Source organism: Sceloporus occidentalis, unplaced genomic scaffold (assembly GCF_023333645.1).
Source record: "Sceloporus occidentalis isolate IW3139 unplaced genomic scaffold, rSceOcc1.0.p SCAF_63, whole genome shotgun sequence".
Taxonomy (NCBI): Eukaryota; Metazoa; Chordata; class Lepidosauria; order Squamata; family Phrynosomatidae; genus Sceloporus; species Sceloporus occidentalis.
In genome coordinates this window covers 5,796,887-5,820,147 of record NW_028317043.1, presented here as the reverse complement: position 1 = coordinate 5,820,147, position 23,261 = coordinate 5,796,887, and the positions used below count along the sequence as shown (strand labels likewise).

General features: G+C 39.2%; 1 protein-coding gene across 2 annotated transcripts in view; it reads left to right on the top strand.

The window, feature by feature from the left end:
- The first annotated feature begins 356 nt into the window (after nt 1–356).
- LOC149287231 (voltage-dependent L-type calcium channel subunit beta-2-like) overlaps nt 357–23,261 on the top strand; it is a 43,302-nt gene continuing 20,397 nt past the window's right edge. For both annotated transcript variants that reach the window (XM_089493220.1, XM_089493219.1), the window contains exons 1-2: nt 357–425; nt 1,110–1,229. In XM_089493220.1, the coding sequence (XP_089349346.1) occupies nt 357–425; nt 1,110–1,229 (189 nt within the window). The remainder of the gene's footprint in view (nt 426–1,109; nt 1,230–23,261) is intronic.

Genomic DNA, 23,261 nt, shown 5'->3' with positions numbered 1-23,261 from the left:
TAAAGCCATCACCTGAAAGCAGCGCTCATGGCTGAGAAGAATCCCTCGGTTAGGACCTTATGCATTATTAGGAAGGGAGTCTTTGAAATCATTTCTTATTGATAGACGACCTCTGTTGTGGGTCCCTCTGCATGGATTTTTTTTATTTATTTTTTGTGTGCCTAGAATGGAAAAGAAATCCAGTGTTCTGGTTGCACTTTAATTTGAAGTTGTTGTGAGCGCTGGGTACGGTAGCATCTTGAAAAGGAAAATGGATAGAGAAGGAGAAGAGATTCTACAGTACCCGATATTCACATATTTTATGATAATCTTTGCCGGGTGCTGCAGCTGGGGGCAATAACTGATCGTTCTGGCTAATGAAGGCCACCTGGATCAGGCTTCTCAAAAGAACCAAAGGAGGACGACTGAAGAATTCTGATACTTGTGTAAGACGCCTGTTTATAATTTTACCTGCTGGGAGATGGATGCAACCTGTTTTATGTATTCCATCCCAGTGATGTGTTTATGTATATGTATATATATATATATGTGTGTTTATATATATATATCATGCCATTTCGAGTATGTGATGTATTGTTTATATTGTTTCGCATTATGAATCCTCATACTGATATGGGGAGTCCATTACTATAATCATAGAATTATATAATTAGCTGTGTGTGTAAAGGGACCAACTATGTATTAAATAATGCATATCGTAATACGTCCAGTAATTGTTATGTAGAGATGTATTTTGTGATCTTAGAGGTTCTTGTCTATAGGAGATTTTTGTCACTAAGCAGATATTGCGCTCGGATAAATGATATGATATAAATACTGTGTGTGCAATGTGTCATTTGAATTTATAATTGAGTGTTGTCACAATGAACCCGGGGGGGGGGGGGTATGATGGCTTCTTTGAAATCACCCTCTGATTTAAGGAAAACGAGATGTGTTACTTGAATTTGTAAAATTATCTCTTTAACATTTTGAACGCGGGGGGGGGGGGTTGTGACCAGCGTGCTAGAATTTGTTGTTAGTCTTTTGAGATGCACGGGGTTAAGCTGTCAGGGTGCATGACTTCATAGGCTATTCTGCGTCCACTGAAAAGCCATGTTCCTCTCGCCCAGGGTTCGGCGGACTCCTACACCAGCCGTCCATCCGATTCAGATGTCTCTCTGGAAGAAGACAGGGAGGCTGTCCGCAGAGAGGCAGAGCGACAGGCCCAGGCACAGCTGGAAAAGGCCAGGGTATGCAATTTCTCTTTATTCTCTTTTTTTCTGCTGCCTTGAATCAGAACTTTGTTTTTCTTTCCCTGATGCAACATTTTTGCTATAAACTTATTATGTCGTTTTTTTTTCCTGCCATCACATGATTTTTCAGGTCATATACATTGTTGAGATTTATTGAGTGAAGCGCCATAGCTGCTGATCTTGTATTGTTAGATTGTCTCTTAAGTGGACATCTGTTCGAAGTACACTCGCTTCTTCATTTATTGTCTTGGACTATGGAAATCATCATAATACTGTTGTGAGCATCTCAAGGTACCATGGCATTGTTTATATTTATCAAAGTGCCATTTATGACTACAGAAAATGTATTGATTTGTGATATTTTTATTAAGTCATCAAAATAACCTATCCTTACTTTTTTTCCGTTTAACTTATACGTAGAGTATATGGCACTGTTATTTTAACTGTGCACCATAAGAAATTTAAACACTATTGTTTTACATTGTTTTACATTGTGTTATGTTTACATCACGTGTACAGTTAATTTTTTTTTCCCCTTTACCAAACGCAGCCTTCTCGATCACACAGGGTAGATCTGCAGGGAGTTGCTTGTTTTATTAGTAAGATTCTGTGTGTTTTATGGACATCTGTAACTCAAATCCAAGTGCAGGTTCAGAGCTGTAGAATTTTGGATTCCAGCTGAAATATTTGCCTCTTTTTGTATTTGTGACGCATAAAATATATTCCATGTAAAGTTCAGTTATAGGCTGAAAAAAATCTGAAGGGGCATTGAGGAATTATTAGACGGCTGTTTTATTTTAACAATTCTCCGATATGACGTATCTGCATGACATGACGGAAGCAGATCTTATCTCCATTGGGACAATATGGCTACTTACTATTACGCCAAATATAACCAAAACAAATATACCGACTAAATAACAATAACAAAGACTGCAGTTCGTTTTAATAAGTGAATTAAATCATACTGAACGCTGTGACATTGATGGTTCCTCTTTAATATTTTTCATTTATGGTGGCATTGTGTAGGATCTGAAAAGTACACATAAAACTAATTATTGTTTATAATAATTTTTTAGAACCACAGATTGTTGGAAGACAGTTCCAGGCTATTAAAAGAACTGCCCAACTCAGATAAAATGAAATGAAGGTAGAATGTCATTTTTTTAATTAAATCAATTTGAATAACATAGAAAGCAGAAACCTTTACAATAACTTTATCATATCTTTGTCCCCTTGAGTCACACAACAAAGTAACACTTAATAGAATTTTATTTCATTAAATAAATGCCCAAACCTAGCCTTTCTTGACTGCGCTTATTCATTCAAGATTATTATTTAGTTATGTGCAAAGACATTTGCATTATGAAATACCGTATTTGCTCGATTATAAGACGACCCTGATTATAAGACGACCCCCCAAAATCTGAATATTAACTTAGGAAAAAAAGAAAAAGCCTGAATATAAGACGACCCTAAAGGAAAAAAGTTTTACCAGTAAATGTTAATTCATGTAAACTATTTTTTTAAATAAAAGCTATGATTGAGAAAAATATTTTTTTTGTTTTTATTTCCTTGTATTTTCCAACCTGTCCCCCAGTTACGCACATCTGCCCCCAGGCTTGCCACACCAATATGGCACTGTGGCCCATGATATGCCTTTTAACCCTCTATATGCCACTGTGCCCCATGGTATGCCTTTTGACCCCCTATGTGCCACTCTGCCTCCAGAAATGCCTTATACCCCTATATCCCATTCTGGCATTTAGGGGGTTAAAATGCATATTATGGGGCAGAGTGGCATATAGGGAGGTATAAGGCATTCCAGGAGGCAGTGGCATTAAGGGAGTTAAAAGGCATTGTATAGAGCACTCTATAAGGCATTTCAGGAGGCAGAGTGCTCTATTAAATGCCCCCTTAACGCCACTCTGCTTCCTGAAATGCCTTATAACTCCCTATATGCCACTCTGCCCCATAATATGCCTTTTAACCCCCTAAGTGCCAGAGTGGCATATAGGGGTATAAGGCATTCCAGAAATGCCCTATGTCCCCCATTTAACACACACACGCACACACACTTACCGGTGCTTCCAAATTCCTGCTGTATTGCCGGGGCAGCGGGTTGACGTCTCCTTCCGCTGCAGCCGGAAGGAGGTGGAGTTGGCAGCGGGGGGTTGTCTGCGTCCGTCGCGGATACCTTTCCCGGCTGTCAGAGATCAGAGTTCCGGCACCTGTGCGGGGAACTCTGATTTCTGACAGTCGGGGAAGGTATCCGCGACGGACGCAGACAACCCCCGCTGCTAGCCACACCTCCTTCCGGCTGCAGCGGACGTTGTCTACGCGGATCGCGTAGACGTCAACCCGCTGCCCCGGCAATACAGCAGGAAGCACCGGTAAGTAAGTGTGGGGGGGGGTGAGACAGGAGGATCCAGGTCCCCTGCAGCGGTGCGGGGGATCTGGATCTTAGTCTCATAATCAGACCTCTATTTGAGGTCTGATTAGAAGACGACCCCGATTAGAAGACGAGGGGTATTTTTCAGAGCATTTGCTCTGAAAAAAACCTCGTCTTATAATCGAGCAAATACGGTATTATTCAAATTGTAAATGTAAAATGTGCTGATAATAGGCAGAAGAATTACACAAATGTCTATTTCTATACTCTTTTTTTTTTTTTGCCGTTTCGGTGACAAAAGTTTAGAAAGTAAAAAAAAATGATAAAAAACCTAAAAGATTTTGAACTTTACAATACCCAATTCTAGAATTTGCATATACAAGACATTTGCAAAAGCAAGCACCGGGCTAAAGTAAAATTACTAAATCTTGCTAAAATGGACAAAAGTGAGTATTATTAGAATTGCTTCTGAAAGGTAGCTTTTTAATACCAAAATGTAATGTAAAACATACTGTATTACCTGGACCCTAAATCCCTGTCCAGATGAGATTTCACTGCATCTCTTTCAGCTCGGATCATCCATTCTCTTACTGTAATTTTGAGTATGTAGAGTCATAGAAAGTGATTTGTGATTCTCATTACTATACCTGATAACTCTCAGGGTTTAACCTAGAGTGTCAAGGTTTTTGCTCAGGGTCTCAGGGTGATAGGGTAGATTCTCATGGTCACATAGCCTTGAATGAACTCCCTATTCTTCACTGCTGCGATCAAATCTAAAACTTCCAATTTATGCTCCAGCCACCAGCATGTTATGGTTGATATCCCTGCTTGAATACAGGCGACTCAGTTAGGTGTATCTTTAAAGTCAAGGTTTCCATAAGGACCAGTATTAGTTCAACACATTTGCCAAGTCACTCCACAGAATCTTCATGATGGGATATTAAAATGTAAATATTTCAAGGGCCTCAGGTTTAGCTTATTTAGAACTTTCCCAACTACACTTATAACACTGTGAGTACGAGTGTTTGTGGAACGTGTTGACACTTCTTCAATGTTGCCACTACAGTGCTAACCATAATCTCCCTTTCTGAAGAGTTTGATCAGATTTACCAGTTTTGATGTACCTTTCTTATGCTCTTGGACCCATCTGCAGCTTTTGACACTGTTGACAACAGCTTTTCCTGCAAACTATTCATTATTCTTATGATATCTATGACACATTTCTCTCCTGGTTAAGACCCTACCTGCCTTGACAGTACTGTCCCTGGCACTCCTTCCGCTTCCCTACGGATTTCTGTTGGTTCTTGGGTTTATACTTTAAATTCTGTCCTTGCTATTTTATCTAATATGTAATTATTATTAATAATTGTTTTGTCTTTGTGTGACTGGGCCCCTTGCAAATGGCTGATCTCATGACCCACAGCCAAGGTGATCTGATTTTTTAGTCCAAAATCAGAGGGCAACAAGTTCTGCAAGGTTACTATGGTGCAGGTCAACAGGTTACTGATGAGGTCCAACTGATATTGATTTTCAATGAAGGCATCTTGACCCTGATGGCTAGTTGGCGAGTAAATCTAGTTGACATTGATGAGTAGAGTGACTTAATATATGTCAAAAAGAAAGTATATCATTCTTCATTCTATCATATAATAACAATATCGTACCTTGTGATTTTAGTTTATGTTTTATGACCATATTGATAGCTTATATAGACAGCCATGTATAAAGTTAGGTTGTGTCACATTTGTGAGACCGAGGGTAGGAGAAAACCTTAAAGGGTATTGCAGACTTGCCTTGTGCCTAAGTACTTGTATTGCTACCTTTAGACTAATTGACATCTTTCTTGGGAGAGGTGAGTTGCCGTGGCTGGAATATTATGAGATCTTGGTGAAGGTTCCCTTCATTGGTCAAATTGGATGACTTAATAATTTATAATAATTCTCCATTTAGTATAGTCTAACTTACTTCAAAGGCTTCTTTTAAAGAGATTATGCACTGTGTTACTAAATAAAGAAGCCGATGGCCAACTGATGTGGAAAAAAGGAACCTAGAAACCTTTACTGCAAATATTTTCTCGGCAAGAAGTTATTCTCGTAGGGTTGCTATGGGATTTTTGCTTAGTGATGATGGCTGCAGTGCATTGACAGAATTTATACAGTATTTATTACCTCTGGCATAGCTGTCAGTGAGTACAGGCAGAAGAAACATTTGGACCATTGCTTTTTCCTTTTCTATCTGCTCCTCAAGAGGTATTAATTGAGAAAGCGGAGAAACGCCGTATACCTGACAATCGATGTGACTGGCAGACTATATTTAGCCGGCAGGAATGGGAACGAAGAATCGGCTGTAACAGTTTCAGATACAAAACGTCTGAGCGTCATGCTTTAGGTATATTAGCTGCCAAAAGAATATCTATTGTGGATCCAGTCCCTTTCTGATTTTTGGTTTCTAAGTTTTTATTGATATTTCTGTTCCTGGCTGCTGTAAATAGATGCCGGCTTTATTTTATCTGCTGGTTTATGGGCCCCAAACCCTTGGAAACCTTTTTCTTTTTGTAGGAACCTCTTCTTACCAGTTATGATCCCAAATTATTTATAATATTTTTATTTTTATAGTTTTCAGTCTGTTGTTACTAGAACTTCCATGACTCTTGGCCGGAGATAAACATCATGGGAGTTCTAGGTTAAGGCAGCTGAAGTGCTACCTGATGGTTCCAAGAACACGAGAGGTTATCCTCTCACTTTCTTGTCAATCGCCTTTGGGGCCTCTCCCGTCATATTGATGAACACTTTGTTTTATGACACTTTATAAGATATTTTGAATGAAAAATACCACCCTACCTGCTGTGACAATCATTAGGCCTTGAGCAATTTGGACAGTAATCTTAACGGGATCTTTCTTGGCATCCGTTATGAAGCACATTACAAAACGGTGATCAACTCCACGGAGCAGAAGCCCCAGGGAACGCAAGGGCATTTTTTTTATTAGAGATACCTTTTGTGCACAAAAATGTGTTAATAAATAGGCATTTTTTTGTGTTTTGTGTGTAATACTTTAAATTGTGCTTCATTATTGTAGGTTGTTCGTCTGATATATTTTTGATGACCCTGATTCAGTTGGTCCTTAACTGCATTATGGTGTATGTAGTACAGCGCTGCGGAATATGATGGTGCTATATAAAACAAATAATAATAATAATAGTGCTTTAAATATAAACCCTTCACTGTTAAGTACTCTCATACTTAGCTCCTATATTTAAAGAGAATAATGTATACCTTTTACAAGCAGAGGATACTTGAAATATATATAATTTATATATAAAATTATAAATATAATTATTAGACATGCTTGATCTTCTGATTAATTGCATTGAAATATCTTGCAAGAGAATCAGATAATCTAATGATACTGAAATAACATAACAATATAAAAGAAAATGCCTGTTTTGGCTCTACCAGATTAAGGAGAACTTCAAAAGTATGGACACGGTTAAAAGAAAAGACGCAGGGTCCGTTGCTTTTGGAAGGGTTGGAGCGTGAAAAGTTGCTGTGTTGCCATGGATATTTGGGTTTCTGCTAGTGGTTTAGGTGTGTGGATGCATGGCACGTGTAATTCGCAAGTTCTGGCTTGTTCTATTTGTGGAAGTGGCAAAGCATTTTCTAAGGAGACTGTTTACTAACTATTAATTCATTTAAAATGAAGGTGGTTAACTTAATCCAATACTTCCTCCCCGTGTTTGAGCAGCTGTGGATCTCAGGGCAGTGCTGATGGAGTCCGTAAGGTGAAGAAGAGAAGGCAGTTTCATACAAAACTAATTCACACTTTGTGTGATGGACAGTGCATTAGACCTAGTGTTGAAAGTGAATCAGCCAGTTGGCCATTTCTCCAGGTTAGCCAAGCGTCATGGGACTTGTCTTCTTTCAATAAGGGGCTGTGTGTGGCAATTGGTGGCACTTTCCTGTTGCCATGCAGTCTGGTGGAAGCAGGGATCCCCTTACGCGTGGATTTAGGGGTGAGGCTTCAGCATTACCGTCATGTGAACATGGGATTATTCTCCTGCTGTTCCCATTCAGATTCTCAATGGGAATGTTATGCTGTGATATATTGTCTGCCAAAGAAAAGTTCTCCTACGTCATAATGATTACAGACTTTCTTCTTGATAGTGTACAGCTGTGTTAGAGCTACTACAATCTTTATCTTTTGTGTTTGAAGACCATTTGCATTTCATCCTAATCTGCGCTGATCGTTTCGAATACGCGCACGTTGATTCACTTCACTGAAGTGTCCTGAGAAATTAATTGTAGAACGTCATACTAAATGGGTTTTATTATAGTTTCATCTAATGAAGCCCATAAATGGTTGTGATTCTATAGGTTTCAGGAGTGATCCACTTTTCTCCATCTAGGTGGCAATTTTGTCCCCCCAAAAATCTCCAGTCTGAGCCACTTAGGGAACCCTACCTTTTATGTTATTGCCCTGATGCCACCTATACCTATACCCTTAGCCTTGCTCAGTGCACCTGCATAACTTAAAGATGTATAGTTCACAACATTCCTGAGGAAATGCATGGAGTGCTGTTTTATTCATATTCAGGTTGGAACGAATGTGGGAACACATTTCCATAATCACTCTTGAAGCTGAATCATCTGAAGTGCTCTCTTCGACTTGTCATCAAATCTCCTTATGATAAGCTTAATACCACTTGGGATCACACATTAATTTCACAGAAGTTTTATTTCGGCCTTCTTGGTCCTTTATGAATTCAGTATATTCAGATTTCCAGTATCCTACGTTTTGGCCTGGGTGGGTCTAGCAATTTTCAAAAGCTTTTAATAAATTGTACGTTGATCTTTCCAAGTGCCAAGGGTGTAAGGATTGAACACCATGTTTAACCTCCTGAATAATGCTTTCTGAAGAGCGAACATAATGATGATTGGATAAGTCATAAGTTGCCTCTGGACTAGTATTTGAAGATATATATTTAATATGACTTGCAGAGCCATTTATGTTGCAGAGAACATATAAAGACCTCATCGTGAGGTCGAAACGTTGTTGTCTTTCTCCTTCAATAAATCTGCCTGATGGAACCCTTGAGTGCCTGGAGCCTTCTTCTATTTTGATTTACTGGGGAGCTGGCCCTTCCTGGCACAGCTAAGCACCTGAGTTCCTGTGGGGAGTGTGTGCAGATTCCTGATTTTGGTGACTTGCAGAGAACATATAGACCTGAATAAATCCTTACCTTGGATCATTATGTTTTTATCGTTCTAGGACAGTTGTCCCCAGACACTTGAGGACCCCACCGTCATACATTTAATGCAGCTCTTTTTGCAAGAGAAACTATTTTGGACTGGTCCGTCAAAATACACAGAGCCCCTAAGATGATAATGATCTTATTGTTTAGTAAATAAATATGGGACAGAACCTGCCGTTTATGGCAACAACTAAGTCCACATTCAGTGAATAGCCCATCAACAACTGAGGGTTCCTTAAAGAGGTCCTCCTCCTTCTGTATACATTCTAGTGCTATGTAGATGTAGATGTAGTCCTGCAGCAGCTGGAGGGCCACAGGTTGGACACCAATGCTATATGCCCATACCACTCCTGCTGGGAGGCTGTTCTACTTATCTACCACCTTCTCAGTAAAGTGAAACTTTCTTATATCACATCTAAGCCTCTGACTCTCTAGTTTTAGGCTATTGCCTAATCCTCTCCTTCGAAATAAACTTCCCTGTTGTATTATTAAGTATACATTAAAATATTTGTTATATTATTTTTTAAAAATAAATGAAATAACATTTAAAAACCCTTGGAATTAAATTCCTATTATTTTGTAGGTGTTCATTTTCAGTGAAATAATTGTATCTGCAAATACACCTACATAAAAAGCAACAAACGCTTCTATGACCAATTGAATGCATCTTCTCAGCGTAGAGATTCCATGGCAACAGAAGCTCTGCCATCCACATACCGTAAATCACTGAATATTTTTTTTTTATATCAAATTTATATATTCTAAGAAAAAAAATGTAACTGCAAAACTGTCTGAGACAGACGAGCAGCAAGATGTAGGTCATTCTGGCAGGACAGTCCCTGTAGAATCGGGGTTGTTGAGAACTATGAATGTATTAGTGATGTTTGGTACTTTTGACTTGTGTTTTATTGCATTTAGAACTGTAACTTCCTAATACTCAATGAAGAATCAAAGGGTGACCCACTCAAAATTATATCACTGTTAGGATATTCTCCTTTAATACAAACAAGGGGTCGTGAACACAGCATTTCACAGTATATGTAATAATAATTATTATTTATTTATCTAACGTTTTTTTAGCACTTCTGTTAAGATGGGGCCCCCGTATAGCATAAATTTAATTTTGTTTTGACGCATCTTTTTTTCATACATAAATATCTCAATGGTGTGCTCTGTGATATCTGGTTTGTGTGCTAAATGTGTCTTATTAGTTCATCACCTCCCCCCCTGTACTCGCCTTCTCTTTCATACGTTTTAAATGGGCAATTATTTCCCACTCCTGCGGCTGTCTTTAGATTTTTTTAATGAACTGGTGAATTGTGCTCTTTCTGAGTTTATTAATAGTATGATAGTATCACATGACACTTTTTCCCAGAGTCTATTCAAGGGGTCCTGGTATTCTAGGCAAACTATGATTATGGTAACTGCCCCGCCAACCTGTATAGCTCAGTGTGGACTGATTAATTGCCGGGCTTAGTCTTCTTGGGCTTTGCTGCCGCACAGCTCTTTTTCTTACACAAAGCAAGGACATTCATCATCTTATGAGTAAGGACTGTGAGTGCACTCAATTCAGTGCAGTCTACGCAAAACAGTTAGTATGGCCAGCCTACTGAACCTGTATATGTATAGGAGCAACAAACTACCCCTAGCCATATCCCAAATCCATACAAGCAGCCGTCAACCACAGCGCTTGCCTAGTCCTTCCCCTGTCTCCATCTAATTTATCGAAAGGGCTGTAGGGCTCCCAGTGTTAGAAAAGAAGGCATGGTGGATGACGAATGTCAGATATTTCCCGCTGTCACCCTGTGCCCTGTGGTATTATCCTTTGTTCCAAGTTTAACCTTGAGCTGATGGACACAGCCTGCTAGACAGAGGCATATAAAGTACACCAATCCCATCGGATATTATTTAATTTATCCAGACATGTTAGATATCTTCACTCTTTGCAGGTGCTGGAAAAGCGTTCTTCCGGGCTGTAGAGCATCTCATTGTCACTGCATCACACGGCTACTGAAAGCTAAAAGAATACCTGACGACACGAGGAGAGGCTGTAGGATCTGCGAGATGATGGCCAAGGACACACACCATTCATATTTTATGATAATCCATAGGATACACATTAAAAGTGAATGTTGACAAAATTAACATTGAGGGCCAGGAACATGGAATAAGCTTGATGAGAAATTCCTTTCTGGCATCAATTTAAAATTATCTCTAGTATATATTTTATGTGAAATAGGGCTGGAGTGATATTTTAATGCTTTTATTTACTAATTATAGAATATGGAGTTCCTTGATGTGAATACCGTGTTTGCTTGATTATAAGACAAGGTTTTTTTCAGAGCAAATGCTCAGAAAAAAAGCAGGTGCTGTCCAACCAACAGTTGATGTACTGCGGATGCGTACTGACAATGTTAGCGTCCATCTACGATGATCAACTGAGACCAAGTGCTATGGAAGCCATCTTCTCAGACTAGTTCTGCAGTAAGAATCAATGATTTTGACTAAGTTAAGATCCCCTCTGGGAATCTAGGTAGAGGTCACATTCTACACTGCAGGGGCAATAAGTGACTGCTGGCCACTGGATCATTGTCTGAAAGCAGGCAGTGCTGGTCGGCCTGAGAAGATAGCTTATAACTTCTCATGCAGACAAAAACAGTTAAGGCCCAGACTGGCCATCTGTTGGTCCAATGCTTGATGGGCTGCTGGCCGACATGCTCCATACACACCCAATAGGCCACTCCAGTGACAGATTGTCATTGCAGTGTGCAGCTACTGGGCGGATAAGCCCGATCACGCGCTGCGTTAGCATAACAGCGTAACATGCGGCTTCTAGCATCGGCCACACTTACTTAATTTGGCAGCCGCCAGCCTTAAAGTGCCAGTGCTGCCTCATCATCCTCAGTCCTGCCCTAGATGTAGATTATGGGAATTGTGACATGAACTGGTGAACTATATGTTTGCTATTCCTGTTCCCTTTACAAGAATAAAGACATCTTCTAAAGAATTTGTCTATTCTGAAGAACGCAACAGTGGAGTATTGTTTTCAAACCATACAGATCTGTTTTCCTTAATTTTTTATTTTACCAGACACATCAAAAAAACATCAAACAAGTAAAAAATAGATTCGTATAAACTAAGTAACAAAAACATGTTTGGATGAGACATATTTTATTCATAATACAAGTCCATGTACGCAGTGCCATATGCTGCTTGAAGAATTATTTTGCTGCTTTTAGACAAATTCAAGTTTGATCCCAACAATAACAAATCTCGGTTAATTATCAATTTTGGAATTTGTGGTAAACAATTTACTATTAAATAATTGATACAGTTTACTATTCCTTAATTTATGGATTGTGAGCTGTCAGAAATACCTCCCAGAGATCTGATAGCATCAACGAAACATTAGATTCCTGGATTTAAACATTCTTGATCAATAAAAGCTTTAAAAACATCGCCATGCAAAAAGAATATGAGATCCTCACCAAGAACAGACAGCCGCTTCATAGCCTACCATATGGTGCGTCCTCGCTTGGGAGCATTTAAAATTTTAGCTCTCTTGTGCCATTACAGAAAATAAATATCTATCTACATATCCGTCTGATCCCACCCAAAACGACAGCCTAGAAACAAGAGGCAAATTTACTTTGCACAAGAGAACCAACAACCCCAGATGCACGATTCAGCCTTCATTGGCCTCGTCAGTGAGGTACACTTGGTATCCCTCTAGGCACAACAGAGCAAGAAATCCCACTTTACACTTTTGGTTCTGTACTGCCCTTTTTTGGGGATTTGACTGATTATTCTTCTGTAATGGCACAAAAGAACTAAAACTTGAGATGTTCCCAAGGTGGGACGCACCATAGGACATGCTATGAAGTGGCTGTCTGTTCTTGGTGAGCATCTCATTTTCTTATTGTAGGTTTTTCAAAACAATGCACTTACTTTTTTATAGCAAAGGAATAATATACTATTCTACATGAAAGCTTCACCTTAAAGGGAACGTGATAATTAAAAATGTACTTCTGCCTCAATATGGACCTAACGCTAACAGCTGAGCTCAGGCCCGGACTAGACATCTGGCAATGTTTGGCCAATCCCTGGTGGCCGATGGCTCCCCGATATTACCTTCACACAAATATCTGTTACTTGAGGAGTGAATCCCATTGCTCGTTGCATGGCTGCTGGCTGGATGCATGGAGCGCTGCAATGTGAGAGTATGAGAATGCGGCGTGCTGGTCACCGGCTGGATACAAGGACCATATGCTGCAAGACTGTAAGAGTAGCTTTGCGTACATCAGGGCTTGACAAATTTGTTGTGAATCTAGGCGCCAGCTAAAAAAGTTAGGAGCCAGGATTTTTTTTTAAACTAACAGTTGGTTAGGAGTGATCTGATCATCATCAGCCCACTTACTAAAGTCACAGCATTTGACCTGGAAGCACCCTGGACTTTCAGGTCAGTGCTGGTTTTTTTTGTTTTTTTTTTATTATTATTATTATTTTTAACGCTTTCAATGCTGATGTTCCATTGGAGCACAGCATTGACTGATATTAAGTCCCCACAAGCTTGTGTCATACACAATTGTGGCATTTAAGGGGTTAAGGCTGCACTGTCGCTCTCATGGAGCGATCAGGCAGCAGGGGAGGGTTGGGGCTGGTGTCCACACATGTGGAGACCGAAGAAACCCTCTCCCCCTGTCCCTGAAGCTGCCTCTGGCAGCTGGGACGCAATTTCTGGTCTATAGATCAGCCATTGCAAGGGGAGTCTCTTTGAGGACTGCTGTAGGCTTCCATGCCTACAGGAGTCATCACAGGGCTTGTGGGGGCTCGTTTTTGCTGTTCCTGGCCTGCCTGGGCTTCCAGGCAGACCACCAGCAGCAGAGCCCCGTACAAAACGGGAATTAACCCCTTAAAGGGGTTAACGCTGCACTTTCGCTCTCATGGAGCGATCAGGCAGCAGGGGGGTGTTGTGTCAGGTCCCAACACTTGTGTGGGGACCCAATCAACACTCAACCCCCTTTCCTGAAGCTGCCTGTGGCAGCTGAAAATGCGATTGCTGGTTTTCCTGCAACCGCGTTTTCAGCCTACAGAATCACTCCGTGGGAGTGATCTCAGGCTCGGGGGCGGGCTCGGAGTGGCTCTGCTGGCTGCCCAGACTCCTGGGCAGACAGCAGCAGTAGCGCCCCCCGCGATCACAGGCTGACGAACACCTAGGCACCAGGACAAAATTCTGAGTCGCCATGGCGACCTGGCGCCTGTGATTTGTCGAGCCCTGGCATACGTGATCTAATGGCTGCTGCCCTTAAAGTGCCAAGGCTGCTTTTCTTCCCCAGTACAGCGCTGGTGGCACTCCAACCTTGTATCAACATAAGCTCGGATTCTCTAGTACTTGCCAAAAAATATTGGTTTTTACTTTTAACTGTTCAAAGCCTGTAAGTGCCTTAAAAGGTTTAAAACGCCCTTAGAATAGTAAACATCTAATTTGTGTGGCTTAAAGTAACAGTAAATCATTTGTACCACGTTTGGACTAGTAAGTACCTGTCAAGAATGTGAGTTTTCTACAATGCCCTTTATGGATGAGAAATGATAACAAGACGATGTCTCCTTGTGTCTTCATATTACTAAGTAGCATCACATCAAAGCAGTCTTGTTCGCTAATCAAAATTCCTGTAGTGTGCGATGCTTGGCAGTCGGTTGGCTTGCATTTTGCATCACTGATGAGCCAGTAGAAGATTTTTATTATTTAGAGTCTATAGGATCAAGGACTCCAGCAGGACAGAGCCAATGTTTGCATGCTGCAGGTTCAAGTCTCTGCAAGCCAGTAATTAATACACATGTCCAAAATTTTGGCATACATTTTTTTGCCTAACGGTTATTACTTTGCAATAGGAAACAGATTTTTTTGTTACGTATAATAAGGTTGTGAGGATTTTGCATTATATTTTACTTTTTATGGCTGAATGGCTTCATCTATGAATATATACCAGTAGATTGGCGGATTTCAATTTAACAACAATTCCCAGGATCTGATAAGAGCTGGCATTGTTTAGCCTAGGGCATATCCCACGTATGGATCACGACATCTTTCTTGGCTTCAGTTGGAATTTGCAGGATCTGAAGCATGGCCACCCGCTTACCTTACCCAAAGAACCACCTGGTGGCACAAGACCTTAATTGATTTTACACCACCTGGGTCAGTTAAAGAAGATCACATAATCTCCCCAACAAGCCCATGATCAAAAGGAACAGAGGGCAACTATGCAGGACAGTGGCATAGTCCCCGAAAATTGAGTGATTTACCAAAGCCATGACACTGACGCACGGAAGGTGCATACACTATGTTTTTGTCATTGGGAGACAAGCTATTTTAATAAAACATAAATATAAATAAAGAAATCCAGACAAAACCTAAACATCTTAAATACCTACTGCCATGGAGATTATATATACCTAGCCTCTATCATACTTGTTATTACTTTGGTTTGTTATGTTGGATTTAGCAAATGACAAATCTGATCATTTCTCTATTTTGTTATTAAAAAAAATAAATATATATATATATATATATATGCCTAAGGATTTTGTTTTCTTGTGTTCAATATACTTAAGCATTTACTAAAAGCAGATGATGGGCGGAAATCAATACATATTTAAAAATGGAAATATAAGACATTATGTATAGACATAAATATATAAGTATTTTCTCTACACTTGTAATATATAAAGAAATAAGACATGTGATCTTTTTCTTTAGAAACATCTTTCTAATCATCTTATCAAGTATTTGTAGCAAATGATTATTAACTGATAATTCCAGACCTTGAAAAAAAGGAGGCCTTTTCTTACGAGAATGCTTCTTGTGCGTCACAGATTCTATTCCCAGCTCTGTTGTCTACTGCCTCTTGATCTGAATATAGACGGACAACGGTAACTCTGTTGAACTATTACTTCTAATTAGAAGGAAGCCATACATTTGTAAATGGTAGAATTCCCAAAGTAGACACAGACTAAAGTTATTTATAAAGCATTCCGTTTTTCCCTTAAAGACTATTATATTTTCTGTAATAATTATAATTATACACACTATATTTCCTCCATAGGATTTTTTAATTCATTGGCAAGAGATAACATATATTTTCATGTAATCAGGTGCAACTTATTTTTCCTGCTTTTTTAGGGTCATTGTAACATTAGAAGTACCAACATTTTGCGTAGTACTGTTGCCAAGGAGAAAATGCTAAATTACCAAATACATAAAAAAATTATAATCTACAATATTGACAATAGCATGAATAAACACTTAAGTGACTTTTAAGGTTTACACAATTGTTACCTTAAAACTTTGAATAAAGACTATATTACTTATCTTACCGCCAAGCACTTCCAGCCGCCTGGTCGCTCTCTCCAACAATACAGGCCCGACGGTGTCCATATTACGCTGTCTTTGGTGAGGATGCAAAAGTATGTGGGCATTGTCCACAAGTGGACCGGGCTATTGGGAGTTTGCAATCTAAGTCATGCCAACATAGGCACAATTGAGCAATGTCTATGTCTCTTTCATGGGACTTATCAATAAAAAAGAGAAGAAGGAAAGTGCCTACAATTGTGTTATTGTCATGTAACAAACTTGAAGTTGTGTATGGCCAGAGCATGGTTGGTGTTTTATATGTTTACAGAACTGTCTGATAAATCGCAACCACTCACCTTAACTAATATATAAATATTATTTGTCGACCGCAAATCTCCTATTTTCTTTTTGGTATATGTTCCAAGATCGAAGTGCGTACCTTGGTTGGAGGTCGTGTTGAGTGAGATCTTTTAGATTAATTAGAAGTGGACTGTTCATTAGCGTACTGGAAGCAGACACAGAAACATTGAGTTTGACTGCAGGTAAAAACCATTTGGCGACCCATCTGCCCGCTTTTGCTGCTATAAGGATTAAAACCTTAATGAGTTGTTGGTCTTGTCTTAGATTCAAGTATCTACATATGCCTGTCCCATGTATATTTAAATACCCTCACTGTATTAACCTCTGTTACTTCTGCCGGGAGTCTGTTCCACATGTCCTCAACACTAAAGTAAAAGGAGTATGTTTGGTGTTGGCTGCAGACAAACAGTATAAGAAACTTGTACATAATGCATAATTAATACGCAGCGATTTCTTGAATGTCATCTGAGATTTAGCTTTGTATTACACGGGGCCGGTTTGACCGTTTGAGTCTATTCACTAAAGGGAGAGTTTGCAGTAGATGTGGTTTTAGGTGCCTGATTTTCACTATACATTATGAAGGGTCAACACTGGAGAGAAGGACTGAACTGGCCCTGGATAATGCATAATTTAGTGGATGAGGAGACTGGGTAAAAATCACTGATTTTCACTATACATTATTCAGGGCTGGCCAAGCTCACTGATGCTGGTACTTTATAACGTATAATGAAGTCAAGGATTCACCTGCAAGGCTCTCCCTTTAGTGAATAGACCCTTTTCTTGTTCAATTTAGCAAATTAAAGCTGGAACTTTACTGAAAATTACTGCTTTAGTGATTATACCCCTAAAGAACTCCTATACATAAAAAATACACATACAAGGTGCACAGCAGTTAACATAATGGAATGAGAGCTTTGTGTTTTAAAGTTACTCTTTCAGAACATTCAGAGTACAATGGAAATTTTCGCAAAGTCACCTACATTAGTTTATTTTCTAATAAATGTACTCAACAGGTCATGTATTTTCAGTTTATATTATCTGTAAGCAGAACATCCATAGCAGACTGGCCATAATTGGATTTTTCCCAGGTTTAAAATCAAAATCAAATGTATTATCTTTGCGTGCTGTACATGTAAGCACAAGAGTACGTCTAGACAGCGTGGAGATTATTAACTCATTTGGAAATAAATTATGAGCTGTAAGGAAATGTTAATATAAATATTAAAATGTAGTCATAATTGTATTGACACTTTATATCAACCACAGCGGTTGAAGCAACATGCCTACAATGCATTAAAACACAGGCAGAATACATTCACTGCTTCAACATTTCGTAGATGAGGTTCAATTGGAGACGATGATTTTGAGGTATATTACTCAATATATAGCCAAATATTTATTAATATCTATAGTTAATATAATTAATTAATATCAACTAAATATATAACTGTACAAAAAAATGATTGACCTACCAAGTAGTATACTCTTACGCTCCACTTTTATTATTTTACTCTCTACTATAAGATTTAAAGCCAAACACTTATAATGAGAAAATGCAATATTCTGTCTATCTATCTATCTATCTATCTATCTATCTGTCTGTCTGTCTGTCTGTCTGTCTGTCTCTTCGCATCACCATGCTTCTTCCGAACCCCAGGACTTTACATCATATCTTAGCGCTCCTTTTTTAAGAATACACAGAGCCAGGTACTACAATTAGTCTGACTGATCAATAAGGGTGATTGGCTCCCTGAGAGGGGCTGCGGTTCGCCTGATCTTGCTGCCCTATGCCTACTTGGCAAAGTACATCACTAGCGGGGTCTCGAAGAGTTAGAAGGCTCTTTATTATCAGAACTTCCTCATGTCTTCACATTTTCTCTGTACTCCTATGAATTTGTGAAAAACATAAAATTATGAATTTGTGAAATTGGAAATAATGAATTACTTTTCTGATGGAAGATTATGCTAGAAACTCACTGCAAGAGTTCCAGTTCTAACGAGACCTCCCACCTTAAATTCAGCTAGTGCTTAGCAGCCAAATCTGGTCCGAATTTTGGAACATCGAGAGGATGTTTGCATTTTTTCTTTTTTACAAAGTCATAAATGCATATTAAAGTTCATACTAAATATTTTAATTTGTGTTTGGTGAATACCTGTTATTTTTATCAAGATGTTGAGGTTGTAATTTTGATGACATTTTGATGGCAGTGAGCCAACCAGATTTAGCTTTGCAAGGTTTCTTTGCAAGGTTTAACCTGTTTTATGGAATAATTCTGAAGACCTTAGACTTAGACTGTAAGGAATGGGGGTGCTCAGTCTCTAGGTTCTCCTTCATATATCCATTGAAGCCATGATTTACTATTGGAACCCATTCATAGAAACATGGAAACATGGAAACAACGTTCGGCCGTTCTAGTCTGCCCAACCTCTGAATACTTTCCTTAGTCCCTGACTAGCAAGCATAGAATAGGCTGAGCTCGATATAGAATAACTATATCGAGCTCAGCCTATTCTATGCTTGTTTTAAGGCCTTCCCTGTATTAACCTGTACCACTTCTGCTGGAAGGCTACTCCATGGGCTACCAATTTTATACTTCACCCAAGCAAAAAGAAACTTTCGGAAAACTTAGTAGTAGTTTGCTCCACGAACAGGTTGAGGTAAGGTTATGGGTAATTTTGTATGGACTCCTGTGCAATTCACTACGTATTGGTGCAATAGGTTTAATTACATAAGAAAATGAGGTTACTGCTTTATAGTGCTTACTGGCTAAGTAAATTTGAAAAATGATGGTTTATTATCTTAAACTTCAGAAGCTAGATGTAGTTCAGAATGAAAACATGACATTTTGTAAATAAAGGTTGATGAATTATGATGAAACAGTATAATCTCCCCAGTCTGGTTAGCAGGAGACATTTCAAACCAGTAGGCTTAAACCATCATTGATTGAAAACCCTGCCATGTTGACTGAGGTAGTGCTCTGACAACTAGAGGTAATTTAGCTGACCATAGCTGGTCAGCAGCTGATCCTGTGGAGGTTGTACCCATTAAAAGTTATGCCAAGCCAGGTGTACACGATACGTTCCTTGACGATGAGTGGGACCTAAAAATGAGGAGCCGGCTTGGATCTGGGTCCTGCTCCTCTAATTCTTAATCCTGGCGAAAACCTAAACCAGCTCACCCAACTTTATTATCATCTATATTAATAAAAGTCTAAATCCTCCGGTAATTGAGTCACGGTGTTAATAGCTGTCAGGAATAATTTACCAACTATAGACAATAGACTCACGAATTTAATGTTTCCAATTTGCAACTAAGCTTTTAGATGTTATCACCAGGTCTACTACAGACCATCACACAAACATTTGTTATAAAAGTATTTAGGAGTTTGAAAGCCTATATATAAAACAACTACCCCCAGGGTTTTTGCAGCAATACCTAGCTACGTGGGTTCTTTTTATAGATGAGTCCATTATTATAGACAGCACAGAGTCCTTTGAGTTTCTCAAAATAGCATCACATGTATCAGTTCGGTATTAAAGTGATATGATTTCTCCCCAGATATATACATCATCAATACCCCGGGGGACGTTTTCTTTCTATTTTTTGCCGTTTTATTTCAGCCTGTTGTAATATAAGCGGATTTGTGGAACATCAGTTTTTAATACAAGGCAGAAGAAGCCAGTCAGCTCTGTAAGATCACAAGTCTGAGTCCAAAGGTTTCTTCCTTTGAAATATGCGAGATGAATAATCTTTCCAGGGAGAATGACGTGCGAGCTATTTTCAGACTTAAACATACCTGCTGTAGAAAGCGGTACTATCTAAACTGGAAGCTAACATTTTGGCAAACCGTGTAGGGCTCACTTTAGTTATAATTACCGATAAACTTTAAGCAGTCCTTCTTTGAAAAATGGTGTAAACGAGAGTATACTTCAAAGAGGACATTTTTACATTCTAGGTCTGAACTTCTTATTCGGAAGCTCATCTTTTTCATTGAAAGGTGATCAGAGGTTAAAAGGTTAAGTAAGTTACACTTGTTATGGATCACCAAAGTAGAAATCGCTATATTAAGTTCTTGATTACAAATTTGTGATACACTTTAGTCAGCCAACATTCTCTTAGGAAGTATTGCAAGGCATATGACACAGGAAATAAGGAGAAGGGGTCTTGAAGATCTGGGAAACTGATCTGAATCGCCGGTTCTCGGGCGAGTCGACACGCGGATCCTCCAGGTCGAGGGAGAGGGGTCCTGACAAGCTCCACTCCCCGCCCATTTCCCGCTTAAATCAAGGGTGTCACATGACATCAGCAGGACCGCCCACCGATGTCAGCAGGTAGTCCTGGCCGCATCCCGCAAGAGTAGGCTCCGGGTAGCCAGAGCCCAAAAGTTCCGACGTATGCTAATACCAGGAAAACATGTTTAACCCCTGGCACTCAAAGAAAATAAAAAAAACAGTATCTACCTCATGACGCCGTAGCATTTGCCCGGTGTCAGTTGGCCAGTCCAGGCCTGCATGGGGGTAATTCACATACCTGGGAACACTATGGATTTGGCCCAGAGTCTTGGGGGAATCCCTGCTTCTCTGAGTCTCCACTCCAAATCCCTGCCCACTTCCTTCATACTAAAGCTGTATTGAGTAGCCCTGGAGCACTCCGATCGGGTCCCGCAATGTACGGAAATCATACTCCCTCGCTGACAGGACCAATGCCCTAGAAAATGATGGGCTCTGTGATAGTATACCCTGGAAGCCCCCTGTTATGGCAATTAACCCCATCACTGCAACATTGACCAGCTTCCCATTGCGAAGAAAAATACGACCTTTTTCTCTGAAACTTAATTGGTCAGCCTCTTGGGAGCCAGAGAAATTAGTGAAACTTCTAATGCAATCAAACTTTGGCAGACTGAATTTGTGGAACGTCTTTTCCATCTGAGCCTTGCCACAATTAGATTTAAGCAAAAAGCTAAATATTTATGAGCTGAAACCTCGCAATGCCTGTCTGGCTCCTTGGACAAAAATCAACATGTTTGCATTTTGCAATTCCAGTTTATAAATGTACTTCTCTGTGTTTGTTTTTTTATAGACAGAAAATAGTCTACTGTTCTTTAGGCACATTAATCTACTACCTAATTAATTCAAAGATGAAATGGAAAAATTAAAGATTTAGACCAGCATATATATTTATAAACTGGAAAAGCACTGAAGAGTGAAAGCTAATACATTGATATACGAGGTGGGCCGAGCAGTGGGCACTTGCCTAATTCTTCAAACAGGATCGGGTGGGCAGGAGCTTGGGGTCCACTTGGGTTTACTTGCCCTCTGAGCCACATCGTGCCATCCCTCCCTACACACTTTACAAGAGCTCTAGTTATTTAAGTTTTTATCCCCTGCTTTAAAGCCTAATGAATTGTTCTAAACTGTACTGATACAAAGTATGACTACATACGAGATTTAGATTGATGATACACCTTAACTTTCAAATAATTAAGGGTGGGGGGGTAAAAAAGGATCGCTACGGACATGGCTTTACTTAAACATTTTATGCAGTTTTGCGACTTATCAACGGGTTTTTATTTAATTGATTTAGACATTTAATCTATTTTAAGACCGTAGAACATCCCAACAATCAACTCCAAAAATAAGCTGCTCAGATTTTTACATATTTTTAGTTTGAATGATTTTTTATTTGGAATGACATATCACCAGATAAAGTGTAAACAGGTCACATGTTGAGTACATCTACATGATTTCCGCAGTCACAATGTCATGGAAGCATAGGTTACAATAAAATAAAGTAACAATAGAATCCATTATTCGCGTGCGATATTATACATGCTATGTTCATGCCTCAACACCCTACTAGAAATCATCTGGAAAAACCCATCATTTACAGCTTTTTAGGTAATTGTTAACATTTAAAGACCAGCATGCCATTACATTTTCTGCAGATAATTAGGCATAAGAAAAATAATATATGTAAAAGAAATAAGAATGAAAATTAAAAAAATGGATAACAAAGGGAAGACATAAGAAGATAAAGAAAGAAGGACAGAAGAATTTGACCATGATACTGTTTACTTTGGAGCACAAACTTTGCATACAGACGAGTGTGAGCCCCCGAGTTGTTGGGAATGTTGTCAGCCAGGGGTCCCATATGCCCTGGACCATAGGCTTATGATCTTGTATTTTTGCTGTGATTTGTTTCATCAGTAGCAAGTTCTAAATGTTTCTTTTCCCATTTGGATTGAAAGCCTGGTCTTTTTGGGTGTTGTTGTGTGTATTTAGGTGCTAATACAACTGGGAGATGAGCTGAGGTACTCGTTTTCTCTGTATAAACACGCCTTCATAAAAAGAAGGGATTTTTTCATCTTTTTTATGAACCCTCCAAGTTATAGGTAAATAAGCATGAAAGATATGCTGTATCTCATGGAGTGAAAGCTGTTCATAATTAAGAAGGTGTAATCAGAAATCAACTTCTTTTGTCTGAGATATCGACGTAAATAATTATATCTTGTATCACATTAAGAATCACTGATGTTATTTTTAATGGTAGTATTTAATTACATCAATGGGCTAGTAAGGATTGCCTGTGGTAAGTTAGGTCATTGAAAGCAACATTTCAAAATTGGCTTTGAAACATAATGTATCTTAGGGGTGTTTAGGTGAGACAAATAGAAA